This window comes from Nelumbo nucifera, chromosome 7, assembly GCF_055504915.1.
Source record: "Nelumbo nucifera cultivar China Antique chromosome 7, China Antique-T2T, whole genome shotgun sequence".
Taxonomy (NCBI): Eukaryota; Viridiplantae; Streptophyta; class Magnoliopsida; order Proteales; family Nelumbonaceae; genus Nelumbo; species Nelumbo nucifera.
Genome location: NC_142655.1, coordinates 40,122,556 through 40,134,849, shown reverse-complemented (window position 1 = coordinate 40,134,849; position 12,294 = coordinate 40,122,556). Strand labels below are relative to the sequence as shown.

Here is a 12,294-nt window from a genome sequence, read left to right as displayed (position 1 = left end):
ATTAAAAATAAACCACTGTTGTCCTAACACAATAACCATATAATGCATGAATTCTATTTATGAAGCAATCAGAGCTTCAAAGAGAAATAAAAAGTTGATGGTTTGGATCATTTTTAGAGCTAAAGCCTATATCCGTCTTTACCACGAGTTAATCTATTCTAGAAAAATTAATTAAATATAGGGCTTCAAAAGAAGTAAATCATTTCAAGGTTTAACTCAAAATTAAGCTAGAAGAAAAAAGTTAGAAAGGTACTTGGATTGTCTGCCTACTGATAGCTAATATGTTCAACTACAGTACACATTCATACATATACTTAATAGTAGCTCTTCTAACACTAAAGTTATCTTATAGCCCAGCTGAGAACGGCACGCCGGCCATTGGTATCCATGAGTTTCCCTGTATGAAACTCCCAACTGTGAAAGGACTTGCATCACGAGGATTATTCAGCACATGAAACCCAGGCCACTTCACCCTACCACCAATTGAAGCTCCATTTCCATAGTTCATGTATTCTCCATAATAAAGAGTGGATAAAGCGAAATTTCCACTCCACTCAGTCCAACCCTTTGGATCAATGAGTCCATCAAGGTCCGTTTTCAAAAACACAGTCCTGGAGTATTTCTTCCATGGTCTGCCTAAGTAGCTCCTGAATGATCCCTTCACTGCAATTAAATCTGTGGCAGGTACCACACGCGAACTATGAATTGAGATTCCAGTGTTTTCATTTGGGTCCTCCCTTCCTTGGGCCGTAATGACATTGGATTGGTGTGCCATGGGCCTCCTGACAAATATGTCACAATTCTGTAACACTACAGCAGCATTGCCAAAAATGAAGTCTTGTGTTCCATAAATATGGCATTCACGGTAAAACTGTCTCTGAGAGTGAACCAAGAGGGTATCCTGATAACCTCTGAAACTACATCTATAGAAGATAGCATGATCCGAGCCAACCCTTGCGGCAACTGCTTGATGCTTTTCAGGCCCGGCTGTGTTCTCAAATGTCATGTCCCTTGCCCAGAAGCCGTCCCCAGACACACCTGTACAATGCAAACATTTGGTGTTGTTTAACTCAAATGAATCAACCTAGTGATTTAGGCCCCAATGTGCCAATTTAGAAGCTTCAAGGGAAAGTCCTGTTTTTTGGACAAAAGGACAACAAATTGAACTTCCTCGAATTTTCACCAAACATTACTTTAGGCTCCTTTTAGGAAAGATGCGAATGGATTATAAATCCCGGGTTCAGGGTAAATGTGTACTCTGGTTCAGTTTTGCCAGTGTTTGGCAAGAATGCATTTATGCATTCACAAATGAGAGAAAATACATTTTCCAATGCAAGTTTACATCCAAAATGAGATATAAATGTACATCCAAGTTTACATTTTCGCATTCATGTTTACATCCATTACAGCTAAAAGTCTTAGTGGTAAGAAAGAAAATTTATCAATACAAAACCAACCCAACTTTGCATTTATATGAACCATTTTACACTCTGCATATTTGCATTCAAATTTTATTTGCATCGCTCCCAAACAGAGCATTATAGTTATATTCAATCCAGGAGAGGCCCAGCTCAAAATGGTAAAACCACTACTAAAAAAGCCCTCCCAAACAAGCAGTTAGCTTTATAATGTACTTTGGTTTGAGATTATAAAGCAACTCTTACCAAACATGACTCAATTTTGTTTTTAAGATCTAAAGCAAAAGCTCAATCAAATAGGGTCTTAATGTTTGTACCAATATTGATGTTTCAATCCAACTATGTACTTACCGAAGGTGGCAGAACTAATTGTTGAGGAACCATCATGCACACTCCGATTACCAGTGATGATTGTTTTGTCAATTCCATCACCAATGAACATCACATTCTCCATATTCCTTTTGATTTCCACGTTCTCATTGTAAACTCCTGCTTTGACATAGATCACCACTCTCTTTCCTCGATTACCACCTCCTTTCTCAAGTACAGCAACTACTGAATTGATGGTTCTATAACTGTTGGATCCATCCTTTGACACTACGAAATCAGCCCTTGAAATAGATGCATCCCATGACACTAGAAGTGGCTGATTTACTTCTGATTGCAAACTTGATGGTTCTCGATCTAAGCCAACCATAAGGATTATTATATTACAACAAAAAAAAGAAATAAATCACATGAAAATAAACTTGTTTTAGTTGGGTTAGGCTGGATAAAATAAACCGACCAAAATTGGACTTATTTATATCAGCCTAAATAGTTCTACTTGGCCCAACTAAATAGTCAATACAGCCATCTTAGTCAAAAGTTAACGTGGCATAACAAAACAACATCAGCATACTCTTTTTAGCATATGGACCCCAGATAATTTTACCTGTTATATATCCCAGACCCAGAACAAGCCATTTACAATATTTGCTTGTAAAGAAAGGAACCAGACAGGTGGATCGTGTAATGAAGTTCACTTTAAGGGCTCATTTGGTTCATGAGAATAAGGGTCTGGAATCGGAATTGGAAAGGGTCATTCTGATTTCAACTATTCTGTTTGTTGAGAGAATGGCATTCCCTCAACTCCCTTGGGAATGAAATCCCATTCCAATTTATTGCATTTCCGATTCAGATTCCTGTATGAACCCAACAGATATGGGAATAAACCATTCCAATTCTGATTTTAAGAAAGAGAGAACCGTAAACACAATATAAACTGTCTCGTTCAGTAGATATATTTGTGCAAGCTGGTAAGATGGCTGATACGGTGAAGCAAAAGAATACATTTTTTGCTTAGTGGTGATCTGGAGCGTCGTCATTTTATGGCTGATGATATGTAGAGGTCTAGCTTGGGAAGGCTCGTTTTGAGCATTTGTTAAAATTTGAATGGGCCACGACCTGACTTAGTGACCGTAGGTGGGTTGCGCCCAGACCAACTTCTTCGAAAACACTAGCAAATGTACTGTTTCAGGCATTCAGCCAACGATAGTATGTTCATAATTGCCAGTTTCTCAAAACATAGAGATATTTGAAGGCCTTAAACAAAGATATACCAAACTGCACTTTTTTTTTAAGGAAAACAAGGCATTCATTGATTTCTTGAGGATCATTTACAATTACTACTAAGAAAATGAGGCTCAAAGTAACATGTATGAATGGAATGTATGCTGCAGAAAGCATATATACTTCACAATCCCGTAAGCAACATGATTGCAGTAGTATGGTATAAACATTGCAAACAGCACTTATGGTATAAATAACCACTGTAATATTAATGATTATCATATTGATAGTAGTTAATCTCATTTTCTCTTCATTATTTAACACTTGAGAAACCATGATGGATATTAATTGCTTCAAACTATATAAGATAGTATGGAGTAGAGGGGTTTCTTGTTGTTAGGTTGATTTTTTTTTTTTTTTTTATACAATTCTCCAAGATGTGGAAATAAAGAAAAGTTTGGTGGATATTCGGGTTATTAATTCCAATGAATTTGAGTTCGTTTAGCAATTCGAATTTAAAACTGTAACTTTCAATAACCTCTCAAAATCCTACTCTTCAAATGCATCCTAAGGGTTTTGATTAGGTGATGTTTAGTAAATCTAAACATTGATATTTGCACAGAAAAATAAGTTCTTAAAAAACTTCTTAAAAGTTTAATTATTAAAAACAAATTTGCTGTTGCCCCTTGAATATATAACATAAACTATGTTAAAATAACAAAAGAAATATAATTTATTTTATTATATATGCCATCTATACTATCTATATAAACATATAAGAGAGAGAGAAAGAGAGAGAGCGAGAGAGAGACATGGTCCACATCAGCAGCCCTCCCCTTCTCTCCTTTCTCCTACCTTATCACATCTGTTCCCTATCAATATCATTGAGTCTCTCCCTTGATTCTTTTCATTCTATCAGGGGCCTCTCAATAGGCAACGTGGCAAGAGAGTTTTAAGGCAAGAAAGACATATTTGCTTTTCTAATGTCTAGCAAAGTGGCAACACCATCCCCCATTTCTCCTAAATGATCTTTATTTTCTATTTATCCGCTCCCCCACTTTTCATCTATATCAATTAAAGAAAGTTTTAATTAAAAAACTTAACAATCATTTAAATATTATAATAAAATTATGGAATAACTTTAAATTATTTATTGAAAACACAAAAAATAATCATAATAAATTTAATAATATTCACATTACTAATAGTTATATATTTTTAAGAAATTCATAATGAATATATGTAATAACATATAAATTGTAATTTTATGGGTTATTTGTAATAAATTTAAAAAGTTTCTAAAAATTATAAAAGTAATTATAATATATTTCATAATATCTGAATTAATAATATTATTATATTGTACAAAATTAATAATTATAACAAATTTAATAATATTAATAAGAATATAAAATACAAATAATTTATAAAATAACTAAATAATATAGTAAATAACTATTTTTTAAATATAAAAAAATTTAATAACTAAATCATATTTTAAATATTATTTAAAAAACAAGAAAATAGATTAAATAACAAAATTATGTAATAAATTTAAAAAGTTTTATCAAAAACGCAAAAGTTTCTAATAGATTTAACAATATTTGATAAAAAATAAAAAATATAAATAATTTTAAAAAATTTAAAACATTATTGATACAATGAAAAATAGATTAAATAATTTAGAGGTATTTAAGCTTCCAAATAACAAAAATACCTAATAACTTTCAAAAAATTATTTTTAAAATATATTAAAAAGTAAAATAATAATTACAATTATTAATGTACTAAAAATGAAAACATTATTTCACTTACACAATTAATAACTCTAGAAAATAACATTCAAAAAAATTAACATTTATTAATTATAATATTAAAATTTTTATTTATATTTATTATATATTTATATATAGTAAAATTAATATTTATTCTATTTTCATAATAAATATATTTTGAATAATTATGTGTAAATCTATTTTTTTATTATTTAACAGAAAATTTTCAATAATTATTGAAAATTAAGCTATTGTTATCTATTTAAACTTAACTATTTTATTTATATTTATTATATTTTTATTAAAAATTTACTATTAGTAATTATGCATTTTCATTATAATTTATTTGTTAATATATAGTAGAGATTAAACTTGGAGATTACACTATTTATTGACTAATTTAATATATTTTCAAAATTGACTGTATTTTCATAATTATTATACTTATTGTATTTCTATTAGTTATTTATTGTATTTTTGTAATAAATATATGTATAAGTGTGTATTTTCACTACAATTTTAAATAACTATTGGAGATTAAATTATTATTATTTATTAGACATTAGAATATTAATTTAACTGAAATTAGGAGTGTTCACAAGGTTTGGTTCGGTTAGGAAGTTGGTCACCCCAAACTGGCCAACAATTTGTAAAACGTAGCCAACTTGGGTTGTATTGGTTTAGGTCAATTTTCAATCTAATTGACTTTCAAAAGATTTATACTTAAAAAATTAAATTTAAATTTAAAGACTTACAATGATATTATTAGAAATAAATTAAATAATTTAAATTTAAAATATAAAATATTTTAAACTACAAATTATGAGAATTTTCCACTTTCCATATTAAAAAATGTATTTAAAATATATATTAATATATTTTGAGTTGATTTGATTTTGGTTGTTTTGCATGTAGTAAAACTAAACGCAAGCCACCAAAAATACTAGAAAAACGAAACTCAAGTTGAATTAGCTCGGGTTGGTTAGTTTTGGTTGGCTTGATTGAACCTACCTTAAATTAATTATTGTTATTTTTATATTACAAATAAGTTATTAAAATTATTATATAAAATATAAATAATTATTAACTATTTAAAAAAATAAAGTATAAAAAAATATCTACCCATGTTTGTAACTTTTACGCACGGGTTTCGCTAGTTATAAAGATATGGCTTATTAAATATAGTATTTTCAACAAATATTAACTATTATTAGATTATAATATATATACACACAATAATATTATACATAATATAATAAGCATATTGTATTTTATGATTTAATATTTTTTGGTAAAGATTATATTATTTTAAAGAGATAATGTAGGAGTGGGTTAATTGGTCAATAACAAAACTACACAAATGATAATATTGTCCAATTAAGGTATTTTCAGGTTCTGATATCCAAATCAAATTATCGCAAACATCTGAAAATGAGGAAAAAAACTTGGTGTTATAGAATAAATTCTGTTAAAACTATTGAATACCACCTTATTCTAAGATATAATTGAAGCTTTAGAAATGCAAAATATGTACAATGCAAATACATAAAAAATAATATAAAATACAAGATTTTTAAAAGAATTTCTTGCCAAAGAAAAGTGAATTGGGTACTTTCACCTTCCTCATCAACTAAAAAATCTAGTTTTTGAAGATGTTATTGGTGGTTTTTTAAGAATCTGGTACTATATGTTCTGATTGGTTTTTTAAGAATTTGGTATTGTATGTTCTAATTTTTTTTGTTTGAATTGGGTAGAGTGTTTCAGGAAGAATTCCTTAGGTTTGGGCACCGCCCCTCCACCTGGAATAAACACTTAAATGGTATTACTCTAGCTATATGATTGCCAAAAGATCAAAGAAAGAAAAAGCAAATCTAGGTACTATACTATTGTTTTCTTTGGTAAGTCTGAGTTGTTGAGTAAATCTAAAATTAAATCTAAAAGCAGTTCCAAAATTTTGAATTGTTAGAAACAATTCTCTATAAACATTTTCTACTTTTTTGAATTCTTTTGGAGTTATGGATATAGTGAAGCTGCTTTGAATTTTCCATTTTAAAATGTATATTTGAAAAGTTTATTTTGATATAATTGTTAGACAATGTACGCCCTTAGCTCCAATTAGTTTGATATATAGATACATTTATTATAAATGAATAAAAATACATTATTGTTTCATGTTAATATTGGTATGTTTCTGTGAAATTACCCCTTAAACTAGACATTTATGAGATGTGTTAGTTTAGAATGTTCTTAGCTATTTGGATAGACACAGGGAGTTTATCCTACCAAGGCTGATACTAATGTGTTGCCAAAGAAGTTAAGATAGTTTGTCTTAACTGCTAGGGTCAGACCCAAAGCACATGTATTGTGTGTTTGATTGAAACACTGAACTCGGATCATTTTCCAATTATGCCCTGGACTTTAGAGATTGATGGGCAAAACTAAAAAGTTACACATAACCCCTAGACTTGATTATGGTGCTACACTAAGTGTTGGATTGGATTGTCTTTCATATGCCAATCAATGAGATCCATTGAGGGTCAAAACTTGGGTATGTTGGGGTAGTCTAAAAATTCATCTGAGTGGGTGATCATAGTGATAGGATCAACCCCTTTGTTAGACAAAGTGAATGATAAGGCTTGCAATCTCTGTAATAGAAACCTAAACTACTAGCAATGGATTTCAACTATGTTTGAGATTTGGTTTTGCAAAATATATTTATATGATATATATATATATATATATATATATATATATATATATATATATATTAATGTTTTATGAAAAAATGTTTACAAAATATTTTAATTCTCGTCACTACACTTTGCAACCATGGGAGAGGTCCTTCCCTGTCGGGCATTGTTTGATCATTATGAGCCGAGAGGTTAAGTGTAAAAGACCATTAAGAGTTGATTATCTGATGGACTTTATCTTACTTAAGTCCATTATACTTGGGTTTTGATAAGATGGTTGAATTCAAAAATCATTTAAGTGTAAATGTCGGGCCCATATTGAGCCCATAGTAATTTGCTAAGAGCATTTAATAGTGAATTCAACCAAGCCTTTTCATAAAAGCTGGGCCGAACCCATGTAGACTTATGTGAGGTCATTATAGAGCCCCATGCCATACAAATCAGGCCTAAATTGGCCATACAACACCCTTGGTTCGTAAGTCTTATAGTTGATGGGCCTAAGGCTCATAATTAATATGATTAATTTAGTTGTCACATAACAGCTTAACATGGGGCAAATCTAGGTTTGAATCTAGGTATAGAGCACCTAATCTTATAAAAAAATAAGGTATATCTTTAATTAGAATCCAAATCTGATTTAGATATGGATTATCTCCTAATTAAATTAAGAGATAGCTCCGTAAGAGAAGGGGGCGAACCAGTCCAAGACAGTTTCATATTTTTGCAATTTCTTATTCTCTCTACACCCTTTTGTCTCTCAGTTTTTCTCAGTTTGAGCTCAGCTATTTGGAACTGATATATATTAGTTTTTCCTCGGGATTTTGCAAGAAAAATTCAGGGGATATCAGAAACAACTCCCCTGGTTCGATCCAAACAATTGGGTTGCAGTTTTGTTGAAAGTTATATTGCTGAATCAGTTTCACTATACACTATGCCATTTTTAGTGGAGACTGGTTTTGGAACTGGTTTGGGCTTGTATTTTCACCTTAAGATCTGTGTTTGTGATATCTATATTAGGTATAAATCAATCTCTTTTATTGATTTCAAATCTGATCTAATTAATGCAAGGCCAATCCTAAAAATGCTATTTTTCAAAACATAAAGAATTAAATTCCTACAAGGATTAGAAAAATTTTTGAAATTAATATGATTTCCATATGATAAATTCTAATCCTTCCAACAAAAATATATTATATTTCACAATATTAAATGTACTTTCATAAAATTATAAATATATTTCCATAATATAATACACTATAGCATATTATGTTAATATGAAAAGATTATTTGAGACTTATATGGTCAATGATAAAATTGTTTAAGGAAACACTTTTAAAATTCATGAGATGTGTTTTTAGATGTTTAACTAGAGCTGAGCTTAGAGTTAAGCTCCACTATTAAGTATTTGGTAAAACTAAATCAAAAAAGGTAAGAACTAACAATTTGTTATTTCCTTTTTGAGTTCTAGATGTAGTGAACTAGTTTATAGCTTTAAATAATGGAACCTCTAGAAAGTGTCTACTTTATATTTTTTCATTAAATATATAAAATAGAATATATTATAATTATATTTTTTATAAAATTATAAACATATTTTACCATACATTTATATTATACTATATAGTATATATGGAAAGTATTTGTGTAACATAAAAGCTTCTATAATCAAAATTTTTGCAAAGCCATATTACATAACCTTTTAATTTGGTATGTCTAATTTAACAATGGTGTTTCCTAATTTAGTATTGAATGCTATTAAAGTAGAGACACCTCTGAAAATTTAAGCAGAATTTTTTAAACTCAAAAGCGTTTTCAAATGTTTTTTCACTTTATGGAAATCTTTTAAAATGTTAATACAATAATGCCAAACAACCACTGACCTTCAAAAGGCAACATTTTAAGAGTTTACATGTCAGTTTGACCACCAGTGTTCCTACTATATGCAAAAGTTCATTCAGCTCCACGGGGTATATAGTTACAGAAACACAGGATATAAATTAACATAGAATATTTTTGTTTTCAAGAATATCATTTATGATCTATAAATGAAAAAAAAAAAGCATTAATTCATCTAAAATTTCCTACTAACGTATATGTGTATATATATGCATGCAATTATACATCGATCAAGTACAAAAAAAAAATAAAAATATTTTAGTGAAACAAAATAAAATAATCAATTCGAACCCAACTTGAATCCAGCGGGTTGGATTAACCGAACCTGACCTTGAGGCTGTGCTTGTGTTTGTGTTTGGTATGACAGACAGTTGAGAAAAATTTTGTTAAAATATCAAACCAAAAAAAAAAAAAGAAAAAACCAAACATGCCTTAATCCGACCTTTAACCTAACTCAATTAAACCCATTTTTTTTATCATAGTTTGATCTCATGGATGTGTATCCATATCCGGATCATTTACATTTTCGAGTTAATTTACGGGTTGGAACCTGGACTTTTTTACCTCTTTGACCCGGTTTGCAATTCATGATCTACATATCAATTAAGTGAACTTGTTAGGAACTCAAAATAATCAAATTACCCTACTACCAAAAAAAATCTAATCAACTTACCCCTCCCTGTTCTACTTTTCTTTGCCACATGTACCGACGAAATAGCCCTGATTAGGCAACCCCAGAAGTTTCCTTGGTATTCATATGTGATATTTTCTCGTACTGTATTTGTTTTGTTGACAACTTGACATATCAGCTAATCGCTAAGCATGAATCCAACTAAATAACTAGACCCAAGGTGGTAAGACCGAATTTCTTATCTAAAATGGAAGAAACGTGCAAAAGTCACATAACTTTATTTTTTGACAAATTAATGGTTTAATAAACCCAAATTCATGAAAGAAGCTTACCGTTCTCACTGGACGGCTGTGCATAAAGAGCCAAAGTTTTACTGAGTATGGTAGTAAGATTTTGCAAAGCTTGAGGAACAGAACAACTCATCTCACGAAGCCCCTCCAAGCAAGTCCTGTGGCTGGTGAGAGCCCCGCTGAGCCACGTACGTGCATCATCATGTCTATGGCGTAAAAATAAGCGCTGAAGCCTGTAATTAGTATCCTCGTAAAGATTAACACAGTCACTCAAAGCAATTTCACTGCAAGCCATTTGATGGTCAAGACTCTGTAATCTTGATGATCCCAAAGCCCAGTCTCTAGCTTGCATGAGCTTACTGCTAGCCATGCGAACTGCCCGTTGTCGTACCATGACATGACTGGTGCTGTTGCCAAGGATGCCTGCTCGAGCCCATATAGCCATACCATCTTCTTCTTGACTGCATGAAACAGTTGCTATTAAGAGAAACAAGGTAATGATCCAAGTAAGCATTTTCTCTCTATTTCTGTTGTGAACACAGAAGTGCTCAGTAGCTAGCTGCATCGAGTTCGTCCTTTAAAAGCAAGTGAGAGGAAGTGGGAATGGCAAGTAAGAAGAAGAGAAACGAAGTAGACGAAGAAGAAGAAGAAGAAGAGACACGAAGAACTGCAGACGTACTTCATGTGTCTTTAATCTTTAGTGGACGTGACGTCGCGAAATGATGGGTACGTGTTAGCTTTCTTCGTAACGGACCTGAACAAGAGAGTCCAAGGAATAATAAATAAATGAACAAATGTTGCTTCTGTGAAGCAAACAGGTGTGGTGACGCAGTAGCCAATCTTGCACAACTCAGGCCCATCGTGTCTAGTTTATGTCATTCCAACGAAAATTGCTCAAATTCAGAGGGATGATGTGTCGTAATGAATGTCCTGTGTGTGTTCGGTCCTTTTGCATGCTAATGCTCTCTATTTGTGTTTTTAGTAATAGTTCAACACATCTTATATATCTTATATATCTTATCTTATAGAGATACGTGGATGCATTCAACGATGAGAGAATGGTATCTTCACGTGAGGATTATAAAGTGAGCCTGTGAGGATAATCTGTTATTTTGTGCATGACTCCCCTTCCAACGTGTGAGGAGATTCAGTTTCTTTCACTTTAGGAATTTAGGATGCAGAAAAATTTTTTGCACCCTCTCTCTCTCTATCTATTCTTTTTGTCTCCCCCGCTCTCCCTCTCTCTCCTCCCCCTCTCATTCTCTTTGTTTCTTGATCTTGCAGAGGGTTATGGTTTCTATTTGTTCTATTCTATTTGTAGTTTGTGTTCGGTTTAGTAGAGCTTTAGGGGCTTATTCTTTGATCTTTGGTCCTCTTGCCATGGGTTTTGCTTCAGTTTTGCTCGCGTTCACTAATGGCGGGTGGTTCTTGCCGTCACTTGTGCAAGTTCAAAGGGCTGTTTGCAGACAACACAGTGAAACTCAGTGACAGCATGGTTGTTGACAATCTCAATGGTCGGCATGGACTCGACGATAGCCTTTGATGCCAAGGGATGTTCATAGTGCCCCACCCTGTTGATCTCAATCTGAGCCAGCTATTCGAGAAAATGGTCAAAGCCTGAACCCATCAAGAAATCTGACATGCTTATGGTCAGTAGATGGAGTGCTGAACTAGAGTCGTCATCGTAGTAAAGCTCAAAGTTTCTCCTCTTTCCACCACCGCCTTCAATGCCGCCATGCAGGCCTCGGTGGACAATAAAGGGGTTAAAAGGTAAACAATCCACCAGTGTTCCTTTAGTTGCGGTGGAACCCTAGATTCGTACTCTGAATGCCAGCATCTACCGGTTGCATGTGCAAATCAAGGGGGCTCAACAATTTCCCCGAAAACTCCAGAGGAAGCCTATGATCTAGTTGAAGAAATGGTATCAAATAGCTTCCAATGGAGTAATGACCGAACCTATCAAAAGAGAGTACACCATATCGATCCCCTTTCAGCCATATTGGCTCAACTTGCTAATCTGAATAAGAAACTTGACACTTTTAA

General features: G+C 32.0%; 1 protein-coding gene across 1 annotated transcript; it reads right to left on the bottom strand.

Moving 5' to 3' along the window:
* Positions 1-222: 222 nt before the first annotated feature.
* LOC104590575 (pectinesterase) lies at positions 223-10,915 on the bottom strand. Its single transcript, XM_010249287.2, has 3 exons — positions 10,294-10,915; positions 1,770-2,102; positions 223-1,038 (listed from the first exon to the last, which is right to left on the bottom strand). The coding sequence occupies exons 1-3, from the start codon at positions 10,814-10,816 to the stop codon at positions 347-349; spliced, it is 1,548 nt and encodes a 515-aa protein (XP_010247589.1). The 5' UTR covers positions 10,817-10,915; the 3' UTR covers positions 223-346.
* Between the last annotated feature and the right edge of the window lie 1,379 nt (positions 10,916-12,294).

What these genes read in the sequence shown, in the direction of transcription:
- LOC104590575 (XM_010249287.2), bottom strand. Translation starts at nt 10,816, where the DNA reads ATGCAGCTAGCTACTGAGCACTTCTGTGTTCACAACAGAAATAGAGAG. An exon ending in ACAGCCGTCCAGTGAGAACG is followed by an intron (nt 2,103 to 10,293) that starts GTAAGCTTCTTT and finishes TGGTTGGCTTAG; the next exon opens with ATCGAGAACCATCAAGTTTG. An exon ending in AATTAGTTCTGCCACCTTCG is followed by an intron (nt 1,039 to 1,769) that starts GTAAGTACATAG and finishes TGCATTGTACAG; the next exon opens with GTGTGTCTGGGGACGGCTTC.